Genomic DNA, 26,014 nt, shown 5'->3' with positions numbered 1-26,014 from the left:
ATACAATATCAGTTTTTGAGATTTGTAAATTATTGCATTCCATTTTTATTTACAATTTGTACTTTGTCCCAACTTTTTTGAAATCAGGGTTGTATTATTATTATAATAATAATTATTATTATTATCAATACACAGTCTCTTTTCCAGTTTTTCAATGTCCATTGGTATGTTTTTCTCTTATAATCAGAGAGGAATCGTCAGGGCCTTCTAGATCTTCAGAGAAGGCCAAAACATATCAGCATTTCAAATGTTATATTTAACTTCTTTCATTCTTTCCTAATTTCATTCTCATTATTCTCTTCTAATTCGGCCTTATTTTCTATCAAATTTGCTTCAGAAATGAAAGAGTTACTGTCCTGAAAACATTAAAATCGAGTTATCCAATGAGATATTTTTGTTTGTTGTATCTAAGCTGAGAAGAGTTTAGAGCTGCTCACTCACTGGTTAGGACTTCATTGCCAGGACAGAAGGCCATGGCAGTGTATGTTTATGTAGGAAGTGACAGATGAATTAACCAATCAGAATTTGATTTATAATGAGAGGGCAGGACCAAAAATTTATCGCTCTCGCCCTTCTCGAAGGCCAACATGAGCTTAACCGCGACTCGGTGCCGTCAGCACAGCAGTGAAGTCACCTTCCAGCCGGTGTAGCGTTCATCAGTAGTGTTAGTGAATGCTAATAAAGCAGTAAAGCCAGTGCTATCTATCAAGAGCAAATAGCACAGACTAACGACCGAGAAACTAAGATTTCTGTCTCCAGACTCTTCTTCCACGCTGCATGCTCGCTGCAGTATTTTTCACTCAGAACTTAAGTGTTCATTTCCCTGTGTAATTTACTGAGTTACTTTTAAAATCAACATTAACAACTACACACAACGGAGCGACCTGGCAGCCTGCCGCTAATCCCTTACAAAATCCTTTGCCCTGTTGCTTTTTTGGTGTCTGGCAAAGTTTTGGCTGAGTTCAAGTCCCAGCTTGAATAGTAACACTTTGCCACTTCTTGTAAATCTGCATGAAGAATATCCATTGAAGTTTTGGTAACCTTTCAGGTGTTTAGCGCGTCTTTCTCTTTCCTGCTGAACAAAGAAATGCTTGTGTGCATACACAGTAGAAAACTTTGTCATTGAATATTCATATCAGCTCCAACATGTGACATCATGTTGTCTTGACAACCATGCAGTATCGTAAGCCATATCCAACGCTCATTCTCCATTGGATAGAGTGATGTGATGCACGTAGGATGAACAATATGCTAACGATATTGCATGCTATCAAACCACATGAATGAAACCCGCAAGAAGGGAATAGAACACATTTTTATTCCATTGAAAAAGTGTCCTGTATGTATCATAATTAAATTTATTGTAGGATGCCTTTTTATTGGGACCTGGAACAGCCAGTATCCACTCCACAATCCTGTGTTCCTCACCCAGCTCAATTCTCCCATGCAACATTCATGCTTTTGGACATCATAGATACATTTTTTACACACACACACACACACTTTGTTTGCCATAGCCTTTGTTTCTATGCAGTTAATTATTCATTACAATTATAATTAATCCTTGGGGGTGGTAGACTTTTTTGAACCGGCCACAAAAATTCCGAGATTGTTGCATGAGCAAGCATGTTCCAAAGCTAGCCCAATTTGCCCTAAAAACCGCAACCTTGGCAACCCTGGGTACATGCCAGCGAAATATCTTGCTAGTTTATTCCTATGCTCTCTGGCAATGCAAAGCAGAGATGGAAATTATAAACAGACAGGCTGGGAACAGCAACCAGGAAGTTCCAGAGCAAGAAAGAGAAAATCGTATAAAGACTTACCAATCACATGTGCCACTTTTGAAAATCGATCACAGATTGTACAGATGATTATTGCATGACACAATAACAGAGAGCCGTGTTGGCTCTGGTTGCATGATCTAAGCTGCTTGAGCAGAATTATTACAAAGCCTTCCACTTCCACTGCTCTCCGATTTCACCAAACGCTACACAGTTTTTCTGCATTCAGGAACTAAACGACTATAGAATGGAAGCCGGCTTGTCCCTGGTGGGTGATAGATGACCCCAGGTCTATTTGGCATTTTAATGGGTTTGTACAAGATTGAGAACTTTCAACGTTTCCGTCGGATAATATTTTAATTCGCTGTAGTCACGTTGGGTGTAGTTGACGCTTAAGCAAAACATCATGTCATTCCACTTCTTTTGCTCATGATGATGTAAATAGACAAATACTCATAAGCCCGAGAGAAACAAATGACACACATGAGTCCATGACCATACTGAGGCAATAAAATTCTACGGCCAGCGGTAAGCAATGCCCCAGAGCTCCGCCAACATATAAAACATGGACCCTTGACTACAATAATATGGCTTTACTGAGGGCCTCCTTATCTGTTCCATATTGGACAGTAAAACTACCGAACGCTCATATATATCCACCCCAAAAGCCGCTTTCAAAAGCAGTAAAGCCTTTTTTTTTCTCTTCAACCTATGCTCTTGTGAAATACTTCGCCCCCGTAGTGAGTTGTAGAGGAGGAGTGAAAATAAAAAAGCCGCATATAAGCTTCAGGAGTAAAACTGAGATTCGTTTTATAGTCGAAAAGCATGACTAGTCCATGACTTCCATCGGATATTCGGTACTTCATGGTTATGTACGATGCAAAAGTTTGCATCCCTGTGGATTTATGCATGATCGAGAAAAAAAAAGAAAATAGACCTCTGTTTTAGAGTTTATCATAAACGTGTCTTTTACAGCAACTTGATCTTTATTAGCAAGCTCAAAAGTTTGCATCCCCATTGGCACTCAAACTCTCAAGATGTTTTTTGCAGCCAGGAATACCTCCAAGAAAAAAAAAAACAGTCAAAAGTTTGTACGCCCCTATGCTACTCATTCATAGGGTTTTTTTTTTCTGTATTTAGTATTTTCTACATTGTAGAACAATACTGAAGACATCACAACTATGAAATAGCATATGGAACATACATGGAATTATGTGGTAAACAAAAAAGTGTAAAGAAAACCCTAAATTTGTTTGATATTTTAGATTCTTTAAAGTATCCAGTATTTACCTTGTTGATGCTTTACGCTTCTTCTTTTTCAAATGCCAAATGAGAGTCTGTCCATGTTCTTGAAACCAGTTCTATCCCATGCCAACCGTAACAGGTCCACAGCTGTATTTCATATGAAAAATGCAAGTTTTTCAACACGAGAAAATAAACTTCACATCTTCAACCCAGCGTGTGATTTTCTTTTTATTATATCGACACACTGACAAACAAAAAGTACCCAAATTTGTCAAAACAATTCCTCAGTTTCCTCATGAGGGACATATAGAGATTGATGTCACGGTTTTGGTTCTCCAAGTCCCAGATAGACCTCGTATGAAAAATATGAGTGGCGTATTTCCCAGTAAAGCACTCGTGTCTATATAATATAAGGCTACGCGTCCTGCCCAATACATCAAAAAGTGTTTGTTTATGAAAACTAAAAAGAAGAACTTCATGAGTCCGGAGCTTGAAGTCCTGCTTTTGGAGACCCAGTTAACCAGTTACTGAAATGACTGCATAATTTAAGTCAATTTGCTGTTTGAGATCTTTATCGATAGTGTACTGTTATACAGTAGCATCAATAGCCAGTTTCAATGAATGATGTTATCATTATGCTGTATGAATACATTTAGAATTAATGTCTCATCTCATCTCATTATCTCTAGCCGCTTTATCCCAGCTGACTACGGGCGAAAGGCGGGGTACACCCTGGACAAGTCGCCAGGTCATCACAGGGCTGACACATAGACACAGACAACCATTCACACTCACATTCACACCTACGCTCAATTTAGAGTCACCAGTTAACCTAACCTGCATGTCTTTGGACTGTGGGGGAAACCGGAGCACCCGGAGGAAACCCACGCGGACACGGGGAGAACATGCAAACTCCACACAGAAAGGCCCTCGCCGGCCACGGGGCTCGAACCCAGGACCTTCTTGCTGTGAGGCGACAGCGCTAACTACTACACCACCGTGCCGCCTAGAATTAACGTGTATATTATAATTCGAATTGAAGAGTCAAACAGGATGATGTCAACATGATTATGAAGTATATAAAATTTTCAAACTCAAAATTGCTTCAAAGTCATGAAACGTACAAACTATTAGTGAGAAACTTTAGCTTTGGATACAGCAGATGAGTTGCGCATGACATCTGGACCACTCTGGACCAATTGTTTTTGTGCCCAAGAGAACATTCAAAATATGAGAAGATGAATGAGGTGAATGATACAGGTTCTTCTCCACTCTTACACTCGTACAAGCCACGAGTGGTTCTTGCATGAAGGCCATTGTTTTATTAAAATTACCATTAGATTCCAGTTGACTTAGACTACTGTTCAAAAGTTTGGGGTCACTTTGAAATGTCCTTATTTTTGAAAGAAAAGCACTGTTCTTTTCAATGAAGATCACTTTAAACTAATCAGAAATCCACTCTATACATTGCTAATGTGGTAAATGACTATTCTAGCTGCAAATGTCTGGTTTTTGGTGCAATATCTCCATAGGTGTATAGAGGCCCATTTCCAGCAAGTATCACTCCAGTGTTCTAATGGTACAATGTGTTTGCTCATTGCCTCAGAAGGCTAATGGATGATTAGAAAACCCTTGTACAATCATGTTAGCACAGCTGAAAACAGTTGAGCTCTTTAGAGAAGCTATAAAACTGACCTTCCTTTGAGCAGATTGAGTTTCTGGAGCATCACATTTGTGGGGTCAATTAAATGCTCAAAATGGCCAGAAAAATGTCTGGACTATATTTTCGATTCATTTTACAACTTATGGTGGTAAATAAAAGTGTGACTTTTCATTGAAAACACAAAATTGTCTGGGTGACCCCAAACTTTTGAACGGTAGTGTAATTATCAACATAATATTGATAATAGTGGATTGTTTGTGATTTCTACCAATGGAACAACATTTAAAAGTTGAGGACCCCTTGGCAGTGCTTCACAGACCCCTGGGGGCCCATAACCCTTCTTTGAGAACCATAACTCCAGGTTTGTTTGAGTTGTTGTTGCTGTTTTAAATGTATATGATAAAGGTGGGGTGATGTACAGTAGAAGTTCGCACTGTCACCTCACAGCAAGCAGCAGGGTTCTCCAGAAAATCTGAAGTAGCCAGGTAAAATAAGTAGTAGTCAGCTCTGGAATTTGTGGCGCCAAAGCCACTGCGGCACACCAAAGGCATGCTATTGCTAGGGGGCATGCCCCCCAAAAAATTTTGAAATTTACCTTTCATGCCTTCTGGTGGCTTCTGGTTCACTCTCCACTAATAAATTACGAACCATTTCCCTGTAAAATACTTGCAAAATATGGATGAAATTTCCCTCCAGATGTTTGTGTGCCTGGCTCTCTCAGTTACGTTCTGTAGTATGCTGCCTGGCTCTGTAACATAACTACATACGCTACAGCATGGTCACATGGTCCGGCTCAGCCAATCAGAGTGCGAGAATTGATCAACAAATATGGTATCAATACCTACATCTCTGAAGCAGGTTCTGAGTTTGAACCTGCCGGTTGACTGGAGCCTTTCTTTCTGTGTGGAGTTTCCATATTCTCCTCCTACCTATGTGGGTTTCCTCCAGGTTCTCCGGTTTCCATCCACAGTCTGAAGACATGCAGATTACATCAACTGGCTACTCTAAATTGACCATTTACCCTTTTTCCACCAAATCAGTTCCAGGGCTGGTTCGGGGCCAGTGCTGGTGCTGGTTCACAACTCGTTCAACTCGCGAGCCAGCTGAGAACCAGTTTGCTTTTCCATAGCTCATGGTGCTAAGGGAAGCCACGTCATTACGTCGCTGTATACATCAGTTACGTCGCTACGTTTGCATAAACCTTGGCGCGAATATCGAAGCAAAAACAATGCGGAAGAAGCAGCAGCAGCAACAACAACAATAATAATAATGGATGACTTCGCGTTTGTACAGCTGCTGCTTCTTGTCGCTTAAAAATGGCGATCTTTCGCGGTCTTGTTATTGTTGTTGGTCTTAACAACTCCGCCCCCCGCTGACGTAAGCGGTTCTTTCCTCTGGCCCAGCAGAGAGTTGGTGCTAGCCTGGAACCGTTTTTTCTGACCCCAGAGCCAGTTCTTTGTCAGTGGAAACAGAAAACCCAGTTCCAACCTAAGCACTGGCCCCGAACCAGCCCTGGAACTGCTTTGGTGGAAAAGGGGCAGGTGTGAGTCTGTGTGTGAATTGCTGCCTGTTGTGGGTACTTCACCTCTCACCCAGTGTCAGCTGGGATCAGCTCCAGCTCATCCATGACCCTCAGTAGGATAGATGGTACCGTATAGAGGATGGCTGGATAATGAAGGTGTTTATGGTGTATACACTTGAAAAAGACAACACATTTAAACACTCGAACCTAAGTGTCCTGTTTGGAGTCAATCAGAATTAAGAAAAGAGCTCTCACAAGATGTAACCAAAAATAAACAAATGAATAAAACACTGGCCTTTCTCATATCTGGAGAAGGAGATAAAAATAGATCATGGTCTTTTGGGGATACTGTACCATGACCAACAGTGGGGAAAAATTGTAATTCAGAAATGGGGGAAAAAAACAATTCAAAGCAAACAGAAGGAAACCTCAAAAGGCCTTAATGGCAAGTGGAATAAAAATGCATGTTTATATTACATCACATCAATAACTATCATACTGATTGTGTCTCTGTTATGAACTTAGACAGAGTTTGACTATAAACATTTTTTTTATTATTATTTATACATGCTCTGCTTTTATCCAATGATAGTGCAGTATAAGAGGAATGAAAAACACTGGTATGTGAAACGCTGGTATGCTCGTATAGAGGACTTTCACTGACGTCACCGATTTTTTTTTTCACACAGAGTCCACCATATTGCCTGGCAAACAAAGAAACAGCTGTGACAGTTAATAATGAAAATCGTGACAGCTGTAGTCAGTACAATCTCTCAGAAACGAATAAAAAAAAATATGTTATACCCGCAGATCACATTACATCCAAAAGCTGAAGCATGCAGGCATCACAGATCCATATAATTTACCCACAAACCTATTTATTTATTATTTATTCTGCCCACTGCTGTCTCTCTCTTTCTCTTTGTGTCTGTGCACATTATTTTTGTTCACCACTTCAGATGAATTAAATCCAGAGGAGGAATTTTGCTGTGCTTGAGTGTACATGTGACAAAAATAAAGTCTTCTTCTTCTTAATTTACCCACAAATTTATTTATTCCATTTGAAAAGTGTTCCGCAAACCAGCTACCAGATTTGGGACACGACAACATCGTGAACTATTTAGTATTTGGGATTTCTAAATACACCGGAGATGGTAAAGACAGACAAAAGTACAGATTCCTCCCAATATTTCGAGGCAGGTTTTGTGCCAGAATGTTATGGGAAATTCCTGATAAAGAAAAAATACCTTATTATGACAAAGGTAATAATAATAATAATAATAATAATAATAATAATAAGTTAAATTTATATAGCACCTTTCAAGAAACCGAAGGACGCTTTACAATTATAGACAAGGAAAAAAAAAAAAAAAATAAATAAATAAAAATAAAAAAGTAAAAAGTCCACCAAGTAGGGGTCAGGATGTAATTCCAGTGGTGTAGCAGCCACAGTCCCACCAAAAGGCGCACGAAAACGAGTCCCACATCTCCAGCACAGACGCCGTCAGCAACATCGCTCAAACACCATGCCATGGATCCACAAAGCGAGCAGAGAAGCTGTGCCATGCAGAGCGCTGGTATGTCTAAACCGCCTGCACAGCCGCCGCGACACCACCGAGCAGCATCGCTCAGAACATCACACCAAGCATTAAAGCACAGAGCGCTGGACAACCACGATGTAAAATGAGCAACAGGCTCACTGCAGTCCATAGCTGGGAGCACAGGCATCACCCACAGCGAACCAAGGCCTGGAGGGAACTGACGCCCAAAACTAGGTCCGGAGCTACACCACAACCGGTGGACAAAACACTCAAACAAACATCAAACTACACAAACACACAAAAAAATAAATAAATAAATAAATAAATAAATAAAATGGGCGGCACGGTGGTGTAGTGGTTAGCGCTGTCGCCTCACAGCAAGAAGGTCCTGGGTTCGAGCCCCGGGGCCGGCGAGGGCCTTTCTGTGTGGAGTTTGCATGTTCTCCCTGTGTCCGCGTGGGTTTCCTCCGGGTGCTCCGGTTTCCCCCACAGTCCAAAGACATGCAGGTTAGGTTAACTGGTGACTCTAAAATTGACCGTAGGTGTGAATGTGAGTGTGAATGGTTGTCTGTGTCTATGTGTCAGCCCTGTGATGACCTGGCGACTTGTCCAGGGTGTACCCCGCCTTTCGCCCGTAGTCAGCTGGGATAGGCTCCAGCTTGCCTGCGACCCTGTAGAAGGATAAAGCGGCTAGAGATAATGAGATGAGATGAGATAAATAAAATGAAAATAGAAAAAGAAAGAAAATAAAAATAAAATGAGAAAAGCTCTGGTGAGAAGCGGCAGCCAGAACATGTACGACGTACTCTCAACCGGAAATGGAAACGAAAAAAAGAAGAAAAAAAAACTCAAGCATGGACTTCTAATAGCAATAAACAAACCAGGGCCTAGAGCTAGCATATTTTATGGTGTTTAGCCGAGTCTACATTATCAGTACTACATAAACTTGCTGCTAGTCTCACCATGCATTAGGTCTAATAAAACCTATCATGTCCAAAGCCCACGTCCAGAACTACATTTTAAGATTACACAGAGCTTTCACACTAACCTGATATAAAATGTTCTCGGCACACACGGGAATGTTTTTCTTTCTGTTTAACTGCAGTTCGCCATTTTTCTCGTTTTTCTGGGTTCACCGGGAAGCAGTGAAAAGTTAAACCAGGCTTATCTCCACGTCTGTTATTACATCCTAAAGCACTATAGAGCTCTGGCATTGTTCTTTTACTGTAGATGTCACTTCTACAAGTTTATCTGTAGATGTTTACTGAATTTGGTTTACAATCACTTGCGTACACTTGTGCCGGTCTCTGGCAAACACAAAGCTTGCCCTGCAACATGGCCGTGTAAACAAATCCGCAGTTACAATGATGTTCATGAAAGTCCTCCATAGGAAAACAATCAAGTTTAGGAGTAACTCTGCTTTGTGTCACATTACACTACCCAGTTGTTGATTATTAGCTCATCCGGCCGACAGGTGATAAGTTTATGCCATCTTGTGTTGTCTGTCGTCCGTCCGGTGTCATCCACATTTCACAAAAATCGCTTCTTCTTTCTCAATTCTTCACCGATTTTTATTCTTTTTGACAGGAAGGTAGGTCTGCCTGGGGTGCATATACTATAGCTTCTACCCAAATTTGCATAATTGCAATTAATAATGAAGATATGGAGTAATTAATCAATCCCTAACGAGCAGTTTCCACACAAATCACTTCTTCTCCTTCAATTCTTCACCGATTTTGATCCTCTCTGGCATGAAGGTAGGGGGACCTAGGGTGCATAGAACTTCTACCCAGATTTGCTTAATTACAATTATTAATGAAGTTATGGACTAATGAAGCCTTAATGAGCAGTTCAACAAAAATCGCTTCTTCTCGGTCAATTCCTCACCGTTTTAGATTCTTTCTGGCAAATAGGTTGGTATTCCTAGGGTGGATATCACTTCTATGTATAGCTTGCATATAGTGTATATAGCTTGCAACATTTCATGCGCAAGGTGGCCCACTTTAGATCGTTCCTTCTGGACTAGATGTGGCCGGAGTGAGCTATGCTGTCATTGATGGTCTCATTTTCCTATAATAGCGCACCCTTACATTTTTAATTCCTTACACATTAAATGGGTGGCACGGTGGTGTAGTGGTTAGCACAGTCGCCTCACAGCAAGAAGGTTCCGGGTTCGAACCCAGCGGCCGACGAGGGCCTTTCTGTGTGGAGTTTGGATGTTCTCCCTGTGTCTGCGTGGGTTTCCTCTGGGTGCTCCGGTTTCCCCCACAGTCCAAAGACATGCAGGTTAGGTTAACGTGGGGCGGCCTTGGGCTGAGGTGCCCTTGAGCAAGGTACCGAACACCTGACTGCTCCCTGGGCGCTCTAGTGTGGCTGCCCACTGCGCTGGGTGTGTGCGTGTGTTCACTGCTTCAAATGGGTTAAATGCAGAGGATGAATTTCACTGTGCTTGAAGTGTACATGTGACAAATAAAGGTTTCTCATTATCATCTCATTATCTCTAGCCTCTTTATCCTGTTCTACAGGGTCGCAGGCAAGCTGGAGCCTATCCCAGCTGACTACGGGCGAAAGGCGGGGTACACCCTGGACAAGTCGCCAGGTCATCACAGGGCTGACACATAGACACAGACAACCATTCACACTCACATTCACACCTACGGTCAATTTAGAGTCACCAGTTAGCCTAACCTGCATGTCTTTGCAAACTCCGCACAGAAAGGCCCTCGCTGGCCACGGGGCTCGAACCCGGACCTTCTTGCTGTGAGGCGACAGCGCTAACCACTACACCACCATGCCGCCATATCTGATCTCATCTGCTGCTCTTTTTTGATATCTTGGTATTTTATTCCCCATGTTTCTCCTCTTCCACTTTTACCCCAGAAGCTCAAAAATTGGCAGATCACAGCCATCCTGTTTTGTCTCAATCCAGCTTGCAGTGCCATATGAGGAGGATGTGGCGAGTCCTGTTTGCGTCTGGCTTCTCTACCTGTCCGGGTGTATCTGCGGGTACAGGCCTGAGTGTTCACAGACCCTGGTTCTGGGCTCTGGTTTTATTCTAGTGCTAGTTTGAGGAATGAAAGTGAAATCCAGCCCAAAATGCTTTTCACACCTCACTATGAATGTTGACAAATGGATATGATTGCACTTTCATTTCAGAATATGGAGACAGCATTGGATTTTCATGATGGTGGATTTATCTGGTATGCTTTGAAATGTTTCTGCTCATTTATTGTTTAGGCTGTTTAGGATCTGTTTTTCTTCTCAGTTCTTTGACAGCAAAATATTGTGAAATTAAATGTTCCTTCCTCTACGTTGTGTCCATCACAGATCAGTTTCTTTTCAGACTCAACAACCTGGTTTGTTTTCTCTCCGGTCCTCGACTACGGCTTGCCAATCACAGCTTGATTTTTGCCCAACAATGTGCTTCCAGCTTTAACGCAGTCGTAAGGATGGTTTACAGAATTCTGAAATTTCACCCTCATGCTTTTGATCAGCAAGCAACATCCGTTTAACTAGTACAGTCTCCATTTCCTGTCTGGTTTTTATTTTTTTTATTTTATTATTATTTTTTGCTTTGCTTCAAACTGACAAAAGCGTCTCAGCTAGGAGGCACAGTGTTTTTTTTTTTTTTAAATCCAGTCTCCCTTGATAGCGAAAATGATGACACTCAGATCCACCCTTATGACATGATGTAATGTATATGAGCCTCAGGGAAATCCTCAGTGTCTCAAGGGTTTTCCTAAAAAAAAAACGTCAAGAGTGCAATCCGTCTGAACATTTCTGATAAGCAGTTCACATTTCTGCCCTTTTATTTCCATCTCTTCTTTATTGAGTCTCTCTCTCTCTCTCTCTCTCTCTCTCTCTCTCTCTCTCTCTCTCTGTTCTGACCTTAAAAAAGACAAATCCACATGGACGTCTGGCTGGAGAGATGTGTGACAGACTCGCCTGCAGTCTTTCCTTTGCTTTCTTGCCTAATTAAAGTCGACAATTTTCCCCTTCATCTCCAGAGGACCTGAATCGCCTTTTACTCCCTTTTTATTTGAAGCTTTGGTGATGAACTTTGACTTATGGACACTGTTTAAATTCTATAAAGATGTCGACACATACACAGTGTAAAGGCTTAAGCAGGCTTTGAATGAATGAGTGAGATTTTAATAAACAGCAGGAAGAGGAGGGACTTTATTTTGGTGCCTTGACCATCTTGGCGTAAACATTTTCCCATTTTCTTTTACCATGTCCGTACTCTAGCTAGCTTTCCTTTATGACATGACGGCTAGTCACCAGGGAAGGTGAAGGCTAGGATGTGTTTCTTCCGAGATGCGTGTATCTTTCTGTAATCTTTTGGCCTCTTGGATTCCTAGCTACGGATGACTGAGACGTCTTTACACTCGTGTTTATTTGACAAAATAACAGTGATAAAGTGATTGATTGGTTAATTTCAGTGAAAATGCTCATCAGTGACCTTTTCATCCATTAAGTAAAATAAAGCCTCGAGCCCAGAACTCATGTGGATACAGGAATTCATACTTTATACTCAAAATCTATGAGGAAGTGCAATGGCATTTTCCTCAACAAATGAAATGGTCACAAATGGCCAAATTATATTTACATTTATAGCATTTGGCTTGAATGGAAATGTCTTTCTGTGCTCACAAACGTACTGTAGCTGATTATAAAAGGAAAGAAATCATGAGAGTGGATATAATGCAGTCTTTAAAATATGGATGCTCCATGTCATTGGATAAAGCTCTTGAAGCTAACATATCTAAACCAGCTGCCTCGTTTTCACCGATCTGTTGTCGTACATTTTAAAGACTGCTACAAGACTCACCTAGTCATCTTCAGGAAATGTTTTATCCGGGTCAGGGCTGTAGTGGATCCGGAGTCGATCCCAAGGACACTGTGAGGCTGGAATACACCTTGGATGGGATGCTGGTCCTTCACTGTGCACCACACACACATTCACACCTCGGGGCAGTGTTGTAGTCAAGTCACTAAACCTCGAGTCCAGTCTCGAGTGTTCAAGTCTGAGTCAAGTCCAAGTCATTAAAGAAAATTTAGAGTCAAGTCCGAGTCGAGTCCACTATTGATCCGAGTCGAGTCCGAGAACAAGACTCCAACCGCGCCATTTGACGGTGGCTGTTGCTGCCTTTATGTGAAAGCGTCTCTGCTACTGTGTTGGACTAACGTTACTGCTCGACTGCCCCATTTTAGTTAACAGGCTACAGATAAAAAGCTTGTTCATTGCTTAGCAAGCCCCGCCCACTATCAACAGGGCAAATAACATGAGAGAGGGTTAACACTAGCTAGTTCATCGCTCAGCAAGCAAGCCCCGCCCGCTATCAACAGAGCAATGAACATTGTGTGCCCCTTCCTTCTCTGGGCGGAGTCTCGCCAAATGACGATTGAAGTTCGAGGTTGTCCCCGTCGTCTCCTCGATAGTTCTTCTACATATGGAACACATAGCAGTACATTTTTTCCCACTGCACGAGAAGTCTGTATAAGCAAAGCGGACAATCCTAGTGGCGTTCTCTCCAGGCATTTTAGCGCCATTAACGTTAGTTTGTTCCTGAACATGATGTATGAACAGGTGAATGTGCATTCTCTTGCATGAAATTAGTAAAAATATTAATGTAGATATGAATATCTTATGCCAAATTATTATGATGTGTTCCAAAAAATAAAGAAAAAATTCCGAATCCGAATCTCCAATTTACAAGTCCGAATGCAGTTAATGCACGAGTCTGAGTCAAGTCATGAGTCCTTAAAATTAGGGCACGAGTCAGACTCAAGTCCGAGTCCTGGACTCGAGTACTACAAGCCTGCCTCGGGGTAATTTAGTGTCAACAGTCTGTTTACCCTCACATTTTAAGAAGGTCAGAGGAATCCAAAAGAAACCAGGAAGAACATGAGGAATGCTACACATCCAATAACCAACCTAATCAGTGGATTTTAGCTGAAGCTCAAGCTAAGAGTCCAAGTAGGATGATTTATGTTCCATCTTTAATAGCTAGCTGTGATTGGTTAATCCGTCACATGACATTCTACCGTCTTTGCTCGGTCCTAACTTCAAATCAACAAGCATACATGAGCACACAGTGTAACGTGTATTACATGAGCCTATGCGTTTTTACTGTGGCCGATGTCACTGTAACTCATACGGCTCATTGTGAAACTGTCTCGGTTCAGTCAGGGCCATCTCTCACAGTGAGCTTTGAATCTCCAGGCCATGAGGAAGAGGACGTGCTGAAGGGAAGGAAGAGTTTCCGTGGCCATGCAGTGGTGAGCCAGAGCCCAGAGGCCGAGCTGATGTTGGAAGGCGAGGACGATGCCGTCAGCCTGCTGCAGGATAAGGACATGGACAACCTGGCAGGTGAGGGAACCGACAACTCATTCACACTGACCTCAGATAGCTGTGGGATTGACCTTTACTGTCCTTATGGTGTGGACATAGAAATAGATATGTCACTGCAGCAGGTCAGGATTTTTAATTTTATAACAATATAATTAAAGCAGCCCAGTACACAGAACGTACTGTATCTTCATTTAATTTAGCCGTGAGATGAACGACATTACAGAGAAGAGACACAGAAATGTCTTTCCAAGCAACTACATGTCCTGATTTCCAAAAGCACCATCGTTTATTATATATTTTTCTTTCTTTCTTTCTTTCTTTCTTTCTTTCTTTCTTTCTTTCTTTCTTTCTTTCTTTCTTTCTTTCTTTCACACAAGGAACATTCTCCATAATTTATTTAGATGTGATTATTATATGGGTGAATCTATCTATCTATCTATCTATCTATCTATCTATCTATCTATCTGTCTGTCTGTCTGTCTGTCTGTCTGTCTGTCTGTCTGTCTGTCTGTCTGTGCAATATCATGTTTCTGTATTTAATTTTACTGGTTTTAATTTCCCTGCTACTCTCAGTTCACAATTAGTAGTAGTAGCAGTAGCAGTAGTATTGTTTGTTTGTTTGTTTGTTTGTTTTTAGGAAGTTGAGCAGGTATTTACGCTGCTCCACTTTAAGTACAAGTTTCAAAATGGGACTTTTTTTTGGTTTAAATCTAAAATGAACATACAGTTTAAAATGATATTCAAATTTATTTATTTATTTATTTATGTATTCATTCATTCATTCATTCATTCATGTAATATTATGTTTTTGTATTTAATTTTACTGATTTTATTTTCCCTGCCATTTTCAGGTCACAATTATATAAATCCAGTCTTTAGATATAATAATAATAATAATAATAATAATAATAATAATAATAATAATAATAATAATAATGAGATTAATAATAGTAGTAGTAGCAGTAGCAGTAGGTTTGTTTGTTTGTTTGTTTGTTTGTTTTTAGGAAGTTGAGCAGGTATTTACGCTGCTCCACTTTAAGTACACGTTTCAAAATGGGACTTTTTTTGGTTTAAATCTAAAATGAACATACAGTTTAAAATGATATTCAAATTTATTTATTTATTTATTCATTCATTCATTCATTCATGCATGTAATATTATGTTTTTGTATTTAATTTTACTGATTTTATTTTCCCTGCCATTTTCAGGTCACAATTATATAAATCCAGTCTTTAGATATAATAATAATAATAATAATAATAATAATAATAATAATAATAATGAGATGAGATTAATAATAGTAGTAGTAGCAGTAGGTTTGTTTGTTTGTTTGTTTGTTTGTTTGTTTTTAGGAAGTTGAGCAGGTATTTACGCTGCTCCACTTTAAGTACACATTTCAAAATGGGACTTTTTTTGGTTTAAATCTAAAATGAACATACAGTTTAAAATGATATTCAAATTTATTTATTTATTTATGTATTCATTCATTCATTCATTCATTCATTCATTCATGCATGTAATATTATGTTTTTGTATTTAATTTTACTGATTTTATTTTCCCTGCCATTTTCAGGTCACAATTATATAAATCCAGCCTTTAGATATAATAATAATAATAATAATAATAATAATAATAATAATAATAATAATGTTTGTTTGTTTGTTTGTTTGTTTGTTTGTTTGTTTGTTTGTTTGTTTGTTTTTAGGAAGTTGAGCAGGTATTTACACTGCTCCAATTTAAATACAATTTTCAAAATGGGACTTTTTTATCGAAAACAAACACACAGTTTAAAATGATTTTTTTATCTATTTGTTTGTTTGTGTATACATTCATTCATTTATGCATGTAATATTATGTTTTTGTATTTAATTTTACTGAGTTTATTTTCCCTGCCACTCTCAGGTCACAATTATATAAATCCAGCCTTTGGATATTAAATTAAATTAAATTAAATTGAATGTATTGATTAATTTATTTATTTCCTGAAATTAAGCAGTAAATTACGCTGATCCACTTTAAGTACAAGTTTCAAAATGTGTCTTTTTTCGTCGTTCTTTTATTTTTATCTAAACAGAATATACAGTTTAATAATATATCACATTTAATTATTAATGAATTGAGTTTGTTAGTTATTAGATAACATCATCACACTACTTTTTTTTTCTTTGCGAGGTGAGAAATACATTTGAACAACATAGAAACACTCGTTTTTTTATCTTTTCAAGGAATTAATTCTTATTAGAATCAGCGGTTAAAATGACATCACATGTTGATAACACTATATTTTGAGGAAGTGGTGGTGATCTGATCTGATCTGTGAAGATCTCCGAGAGCATATTATTATTTTTAAGACGACTTCCAACAAACGATTTTACAAACTGTCCAAGTTTAAACATAGTGACGAAGAATGTGAATTCAGCACGGTCAGGGATCACAGGTCGATCCACACTTTAACATGTTCCTGGGTATGTTTTAAGATAAACAGCTGAATATTCAGGTAAGTCTAAGGGCTGAGCTGTGATCATGTCTCTGATTGACAGCCATATTACACACCGCCCCTCAGCATCGAGTGGATTTCGGTACGATGTGGCCAGCAACCAAACATGACGTGGCTCGAAACAGATCAGCCGAGCCTCAGTGATTTATTTTGCAGTTGAAGCTTGTTGTTATGATATGTTTGACAGCCTTGAGCAGTGTGTGTTGCTCTGGACTGTGTTCCTCTGATGTTCTCTTGGGGCTGCTGAATGTTTGTTTATCCATCATTCTTCTCTCATTTCTTTTTTTTTTTTTCTGTTTTTGGATTTTTTTCCCCTTTCAGCACATTTCCACGCATGGGTCTTTATCTCCAGAGGCAAGCAGAGCTGTTTTTAAAATAAGACTAACTCTAGTGGGAGCCATTAATCATGTAAATCCCATGTTTAGATGGTTCATAATGGGGCGGGGGGAAGAAAGAGAGAAAGAAAAATCAAGTCAAACATATGACTGCTAATCAATGACTGTGAATATCACTGTTTTTCTGATGAATTCGGATAAATTCTCATGTCACGCTATAATCAAAAGAGAAATCTTAAAAATGAAAGCATATCAAGGTTAGAAATGTAAACCCTGATTAAATAACTCTATCAGATGCGTATCATTTTCTGGTTTACCTCAGAAGTGGTTGCAGCTGGGTAAAATTTTTGAGCTGGTGATGCTACATTAGCAAACACTGGTCCAGCTGTGATGCTACTGTAACTACACCTATGTACATAGTGCAGATATCTCATCTCATCTCATCTCATTATCTCTAGCCGCTTTATCCTTCTACAGGGTCGCAGGCAAGCTGGAGCCTATCCCAGCTGACTACGGGCGAAAGGCGGGGTACACCCTGGACAAGTCGCCAGGTCATCACAGGGCTGACACATAGACACAGACAACCATTCACACTCACATTCACACCTACGGTCAATTTAGAGTCACCAGTTAACCTAACCTGCATGTCTTTGGACTGTGGGGGAAACCGGAGCACCCGGAGGAAACCCACGCGGACACGGGGAGAACATGCAAACTCCGCACAGAAAGGCCCTCGCCGGCCACGGGGCTCGAACCCGGACCTTCTTGCTGTGAGGCGACAGCGCTAACCACTACACCACCGTGCCGCCCTAGTGCAGATATGTGTATTTAAAACAAACAAACAAATAAATAAACAAACAAGTGTTGCCAGGCAAAAGAAACCCCGCCCGGTAGCACTTATGATGAATATGAAGGAAAATATTGCGTAAAAAAATAGGTACCCTATGGGTCCATGTGGCTACTGCTGAAAATAATATAGTTTTCTGATCCCGTGTCTCTACAGTAAATACAGCATATATATTTACTCTATGAGGCAGTAGCCACAAATATGACGCGTAATCCAAAAATGAACAATTTAAAAATCACAGAAGTAAAATATACCAAGTGTCTGTACTTTATATTATTCTACTCTTACCTCTTACAGTTTTCGAAACTGAAAGCTCTGAACCGAGGCTGACTTACACACACTATCGCCATGACCCAAACTCTTATTTCCCAGAAATGGCCTGGCGCTAGAGCTCAGTGGAACGCACTTTCCCTGTGTAATAAGCATAAACACGTCTGAAAGCCATTTCTTTAGTCCATTTATTTATAATTTATAATTTATATTTAGTGCAGCATGGTGGTGTAGTGGTTAGTGCTGTCGCCTCACAGCAAGAAGGTCCGGGTTCGAGCCCCGTGGCCGGCGAGGGCCTTTCTGTGCGGAGTTTGCATGTTCTCCCCGTGTCCGCGTGGGTTTCCTCCGGGTGCTCTGGTTTCCCCCACAGTCCAAAGACATGCAGGTTAGGTTAACTGGTGACTCTAAATTGAGCGTAGGTGTGAATGTGAGTGTGAATGGTTGTCTGTGTCTATGTGTCAGCCCTGTGATGACCTGGCGACTTGTCCAGGGTGTACCCCGCCTTTCGCCCGTAGTCAGCTGGGATAGGCTCCAGCTTGCCTGCGACCCTGTAGGACAGGATAAAGCGGCTACAGATAATGAGATGAGTTTATAATAATAAATCGACAAAGCGGGGAAGTTTTTAATCGGGGGTTTAAAGGTAGGCGTGGGGGAAAAAACCCTTCCTTTGCGTATGTACGGTAAACGAACCAAGAAACCATCCAGTGACAGCACAGTGTATGCAAATGAGGCAGGTAGTGATCCAATCAGCGTGTTTGTGGGAGGAGTCTTTCCAAAGCAGTGCTCCTGCAGTCTAAGCTCAGAGCTTTATTTATTTATTTATTTATTTATTTACCTTTTTGATCACCGTGACCCTGACCGGATGACTCTCAAAATGTTGGAGGTTCTATTTGAGACCAATGCCCATCTATCCTGAAAGTTTCATGAAGATTGATCCAGCTGTTTTCCCGTAATATTGTTTACAAAAAAACAAAGAAACAAACAAACAAACCTGACCAAAAACAATACCTCGCCCCCTGGTGGACTCCGTCCCGGGCGACTAAATAAATAAATAAATAAATGGATCCTAATGGGATCCTAATGGGCCACAGTACTACATGTGTATATAAAACAGCACAATAACCTCTTCATGCTCAGAAATTGAGCCTGTTTATGTGCGTTGGTGTGTCTCAGCTGCCAGAAGTTGAGTCGTCCAAATTCTCTCTGGATTTAATAGCAGCTCTGTTGAATCTCGCACGCCAACTTACAGACTTGAGCACACATGCGTCTTTTTTTAGACAGGTAAGTTATCCAAAGTTCATCCATGAACCATGATCTAAATTAACCAAACAGCTTTAATTATATGAACAGCATTTTTTTTTTATAAACGTTCTGCCTCAAAGCACAATGAGTGTGTGTGTGTGTGTGTGTGTGTGTGTGTGTGTGTGTGTGTGTGTGTGTGTGTGTGTGAATGTACATGCAAGTGTATATACTCTACGTATTATAAAGTTGTTTCACTCCAATACTTTCACAGTCCATAAATTCTTTAAATGTTTGCTGTACTGCAATCACAGGGATTATAAATCGGGGAGTCGACCGAGTTTCTATTTACGGCTCATGAATTTTTCATGCAGCGAGAAACTCCATGCCCTTTTCCCTTGAAACTTGTTTTGGTGTTAAAAAGTAAATTCAGTCCTTGTTGAAAGATTGCGCTGAGCAACGCCAGAATTTATGGATGAATATATATATATATATATATATATATATATATATATATATATATATATATTTTTTTTTAATATATTTTTGTTCGATTTTATAAAGACAATGATGAAGTCATGAAGATTGAGGTTAGAACTGAGGCAGGGTTAACATCTGTAGCGTAATAATATTTTAAAGATGTCAAACATATTTCCAACACATTGCTGTAACTTGTTTGGATTTGTGTACACGTCTCATGAGATCAGATTGGAAACGATACAAACGTAACCCCAAACCCGAACATGAACCTTCATAATGTTTCATGTGAGTCATGTTCAAGCAAATAGTGGATGGTACTAAGAGGGTATTATACAGAAGCACTGAGGTGGCATGAGTTCATTTTTAATGCATCGTCACCATAGGTTTATATGTTAAGGCCACGTTTTGAGAGATCTGTTTCATGGCTGTGAAATACGTAACTTGTGGCAAATATTGTAATCTAAAATATGTGAGATGGAAAAATCACTCAAGTTAGACTGCTGTGATTGATAATATTCAACTTTACTTCAATACTGGAATGTCATATGAAGACATACTGGTGTCACTGGTATTACGGTATTACAGTATGAATGTAAAAGCTTGTGTAGCATTCAACAAATTCTCAAAGCAAATAGATTTTTTGTTTGTTTGTCTTGCCAAATAAATAACTCAAATTTACAAGTTAATAATAATAATAATAATAATAATAATAATAATAATAATAATAATAATAATAATCAGTTCAAGGTATACAGTGCTGTTCTAACACCCAAGGTCGCTTTACAATTGAGGGGAGGAAAAAAAAAAAGAGTCCACCAAAAGAGGTTCAGGATGTAATTCCAATGGCGTAGCTAACACAGTCCCACCAGGCCCATGAAGGTGTTCTACAACATGTAAAGTTGAGGGATCAAGTTACACAATTCATGCCCATGAAATTTGAAATGTTATTTTGCAGCCATGCCTTATTAAAAATAACCTCCGAGGCTCCATATTGTTCAGTCAGCACATATTTCATTAAATATACCAACTGTACATTCTATAAAGATTTAATTTTGCTGCACTGTTGTGCTCTGGGGTCAGTTGTTAGGCAATCACATGTTTATAATGTCCTCCATCATGACATTGTCCATCCATCCTTCCATTCATCCATTCATCCATCCATCCATCCATCCATTCCATCATCTGTCTAACAATCCATCCATCTAACATCCATCCGTCTAAATATCCATTCATTTAATCATCCACCCATCCATTGTCCATCCATCCATCCCAATATCAATTAATTCAATCATCCATCCGTTCCACCATCTGTCTAACCATCAATCCATCTAACCATCCATCCTTCTAAATATCCATTCATTCAATCATCCATCCATCTAAATATCCATTCATTCAATCACCCATCTAACCATCCATCCATACTTCCATCATCCATCCAGCTAGGTATCAATTCATTCAATGATCCACCCATCCATCCATCCATCCATCCATCCATCCATCCATCCATCCATCCATCCATCCAAATATCAATTCATTCAATCATCCATCCATCTATCCATCCATCCATTCATTCCATCATCCATCTAACCATCCATTCATTCAATCATCCATCCATCTAAATAGCCAGTCATTCAATCATCCATCTAACCATCCATCCATCAATTTATTCAATCATCCATCCATCCATCCATCCATCCATCCATCCATCCATCCATCCATCCAGCTAAGTATTCATTCATTCATTCATTCATTCATTCATCCATCCATTCAATCATCTAATGACCCATCCATCCATCCATCCATCCATCCATCCATCCATCCATCCATCCATCCATCCATCCAAGCATTCATTCATTCATTCATTCATTCATCTAACCACCCATTTAGTCATCCATCTATCCATCATCTATCCAGCCTAAGCATCCATTCATTCAATCATCCATCTCATCATCCATCTATCCATCTAAGCAAACATTCATTTGTTCATTCATTTGTCTGTTTGTTCGTTCATTCATTCATCTAGTCATCCATCCATCATCTATCCAGCTAAGCATCCATTCATTCAGTCATCCATCTAACCATCCATCTAGTCATCCATCCATCCATTCATCCACCTACACAACTTATCCATCAGGGGAAGCTGGAACCAATCCCAGCTGACTTCAGGCAAGAGTCATGACATTATGTGTACATACCTTTAATACACACACACACACACACACACACACACACACACACACACACACACACACACATTAACTGATATGAAACACTGTTCAATATTGTGCCAAAGTCTCAGGCATCCAGTCATTCTTTTAGAAATTGCATCTTAAACGTTTATTTTCTGGCATGGCTCCCCAAACCTTTTTGGCAAGCGATCCCAAAATGGACATTATGAATTTTCTACGACCCTAAGCCTTAACCACATTACTTTTATTATTTTAATTCCAGTTTTACAACCCAGCACTACTATAACATCTGAGCATTTTATTATATCAGTAACATACAGTACATATGTGTAACACATAAGTGACTAAAAAACAAAGAAATACCCTTTGCAACGACTTACCAGTCTACTGGGAAGTATTTTGGTTTTATATGAAGATAATCTCTGCTGGTGTGGAGTAATATTTGGCTTTGTATGTGTCTGCTGATCTGCGTGTCTACGGTGGCTGAGAGGGTCACAACACTTCCAAATTACAACACGAGCAAAAACAGATAATGCATGCAACAATTTCATGACATGTAGTTGCACCATGAAATGTCTTGCAAATTGAGAAAACAGAAAAGTAACCTACAGCACAAGCAACAATTTGATTTGATAACGTGTCTACTGCAAATTCAGACAGCACACGCAAAAACAAACATGCTGCGGTTAACTGCAACACAACGAAAGGATTCACGACACAGAGAGGTTTCCACCTGGAGGACTTGCTGATGCTTCACGGTCTTTGTAAGTTGAATTTTATTAAGCTATTGGTCAGTTAGCTAAAATCAACAAGACATTAAATAACATGAACAATGTCTCGATTCAATAATAAATTGTGAAAATATAGCTTTCTTAAGAGTGAAATCATCAATAAAGCTAAAGTTCACGTTACTCAGCCTGCAAAGCATTAAAGGGTCTGTCAGTAAGTCCTCCGGGGAGAACGCTGTTGTTGTGCTGTGGTTATTTGTAGTGTGTTTGTTTTTGTGTGCACTGTCTGTTTTGTGGGAGACACATTCTCAAATCAACTTGTTGCACGTGCTGTAGGCTACATTTGTTTTGCGTTCGCTATGTTTGCAATTGTTTTCTCAACTTGCAAGACATTTCATGATGCAGCTACGCAATACTGGATTGATGCATGAGTTTCCTGTATTTGTCAATGTTATCTTAATTTGGAAACCTTGTGGCCTCTCTCAGCCACCGTAGTGTGTCAGGTTTGCATATTAAACTGTAAAACGCTTCGCAGTTTCATCCACGTCAGCGTAAAACCCACTGATGAGCTCAGTGTCTCTTGACAACTTTACACTGTCGTCACGATCGTTGCCATGAGCCGCATCTCATACTGAAAACTCTTACTATCGAATCTATAAACTCTATCAAATCCAGAACACAGGAAGTACAGTGATTTGAGGTACAAGATCAGGCCGGAGTTTCCGAAAAGCATCGCACCACAAATATCATCGTTAAAGGGTAGAGCGAGCATCACAATGAACACTCTCTCTCCTAGTGAAGATGCTCTTAGTGTGAAGAGGATTTTGGGAAACCGAATGCAGTTTGTTAAGCAGCGGTACACTGTAAAACCCGATAAGGTCACTGAGCTCAAAAATTTTATTGAAACCGATTACGTAAAAATTAGTGCTGTCAAAAATGTCGCGTTATTAACGCGTTAACTTGACTCAATTTTAACGGCGATAATTTTTTTATTGCGAGATTAACGCTCTGTGACATGATGTAGGTTTTTCATAAGCTTTTGAAACTGCCAGGAACTTGGAACAGAGACTTTGCTTAGAAAAACGATAGCAGCTAGACTGTAATGCCACGCCCCGCACAGCCAGAGTCCTCTGCCCTCCCCCGAAGAGCCACGGTGCTCGGCTTAGGTTTCGTTTTCCCATCGGCGGCTCCAGCCCCACTTTGCAGTGGCTGTGACAAGACGTGTTATGCTCTGCAATAAAAAAAAAAACATTGGTACAACCAGTGTTCGAACTATGCCGATATTTTCGGGGGGTCCCTTTTTTCCCTTGGGGGGGGTGCTTGCGCTTGTCTCAGAGCGTGGCTCTCCATCGCGTGCTCACTTCGCATTTCCCAAATCATGTTTTCAAGGGATCTCATGTCTGTTTCAGGGGATCTCGGATCCCCCGAGTACCCCCGTAGTTCGAACGGTGAGCAAGCCCATTCACTTTTTTATGCTGATAAGAGAATTACAGTGGTTTTTCATGTGACAAAAATGTGTGATTAAATTGCGATTAATCGCGAGTTAACTATGACAGTCGCGACATTAATCGCGATTAAATATTTTAATCGCTTGACAGCACTAGTAAAAATTTTTGAGGTAACTTAAATTTTTTAAGGTAAGATTTCTTAAAAATTACAATTAAGTGTAACTATAGTGTAATTTTTTAAGAAGTCTTACCTTAAAAAATTTAAGTTACTTACCTCAAAAATTTTTACATAATCGGTTTCAATAAAATTTTTGAGCTCAGTGACCTTATCGGGTTTTACAGTGTAGGTAGACAGATTGGAAAATGTGTTCGGTTTTATATTGCTGAAATTCACTGAGCGAAGTGCGTTATGATCGTGAAAAATGACTAAAATAAAGATTACACTCTTCATTTTAAACATGGCTTGTCTGAATGTGATTCCAGGTCGTATTTAACAGTTATTCCACGAAATCGAGTCATACATGAGCTGATAGTCGGCTATAATCCATGTACGACGAGATTGAGTGGAATAACGGTTTTATTCTATCCACATTCACTGGATTTTGAGAAACAGAACATTTTTTTTTGCAAATTCGATAAATAAAAACTTTCTACAAAACGTCCGACAAAATCATTTCCGCTTAGAATGTAAACAAACTAACGAAATAACAGGAGCAATTTGTGAAAAATGTAATAATAATAATAATAATAATAATAATACAAATAATTCTTGAAAATGAAAAAAAGATACGTTCTGACGATCAGATACTTTTATTCCATATTTTGTTGCTTGTTTATTTTTGGGGGTTTTGTTTTCGAGTAGAGTTTTTATTTCATCCTCGGTTGGTTCGGCAACACACTCCGCCATTTTGTTTTTCTTCTTTCATTTTTTTTGGCAGTTGGTAAACCAACTTAAAGGTGCATTACTGCCACCGACTGGGCCGGAGTGTGGAACAGGAGATTTTGGGGGTGGTTTATAAATAAATAAATAAATAAATACATTTAAGAAGAAGAAGCCTTTATTTGCATACTCACTCAAGCACAGTGAAATTTGTCCTCTGCATTTAACCCATCTGAAGTAGTGAACACACACAAGTGAGTAATGAGCACACACACATACCCAGAGCAGTGGGCGGCCATACTAACAGCGCCCGGGGAGCAGTTGGAGGTTAGGTACCTTGCTCAAGGCCACCCCATGTGCATTGTCTTTGGACTGTGAGAGAAACCGGAGCACCCGGAGGAAACCCACGCAGACACGGGGAGAACATGCAAACTCCACACAGAAAGGCCCTCATCGGCTGCTGGGCTCGAACCCAGAACCTTCTTGCTGTGAGGCAACAGTGCTAACCACTACACCACAGTGCCGCCCATGTTTCATTTAAATACTTGATTGCAAAATGATGTATCTGACTTGATACGCTCCACCATTTTGTTTTTCTCTCCTCACGGTATATGAGCCGATATCCTAGTAGTAGAGTAGCCAATCAGAGCATGTGATTGCTCATATCCAGTGAATGTTGACAGAATTATTCAAAAATATCCACAAAATCAGTATTCGGTATTTCTAATATTAAATTGCAAAATAAAGCAATGAAACAAAAGAGGAGATTGTGAGTTTCTCTCAAGACCCCATTTGCAAGTCAAGTGACTCCATGTGTGCCGTGCCTCGTGAGCGTTATAATGCGTTATTCATGTATTCCTGAATCATGATGCGCAGGTGTCAGTATGTGTACAAGTGAATCTAAGTGAATATTATGTGGTACTTCATAAATAATTATAACAACACGCTTAATGTCTTATGAATGCATTTTACTAAGTTGTGCATGTATTCAT

The 26,014-nt window shown here is 39.8% G+C and overlaps 1 protein-coding gene across 1 annotated transcript in view; it reads left to right on the top strand.

The window, feature by feature from the left end:
• The window catches only part of nbeab (neurobeachin b), a 793,085-nt gene that overhangs the window by 460,938 nt on the left and 306,133 nt on the right, over positions 1-26,014 (top strand). Inside the window, exon 38 of the mRNA XM_060943557.1 lies at positions 13,979-14,125. Within this exon, the coding sequence (XP_060799540.1) occupies positions 13,979-14,125 (147 nt within the window). The remainder of the gene's footprint in view (positions 1-13,978; positions 14,126-26,014) is intronic.

Source organism: Neoarius graeffei, chromosome 17, assembly GCF_027579695.1.
Source record: "Neoarius graeffei isolate fNeoGra1 chromosome 17, fNeoGra1.pri, whole genome shotgun sequence".
Taxonomy (NCBI): Eukaryota; Metazoa; Chordata; class Actinopteri; order Siluriformes; family Ariidae; genus Neoarius; species Neoarius graeffei.
This window is presented reverse-complemented; position numbering and strand designations above follow the sequence as displayed.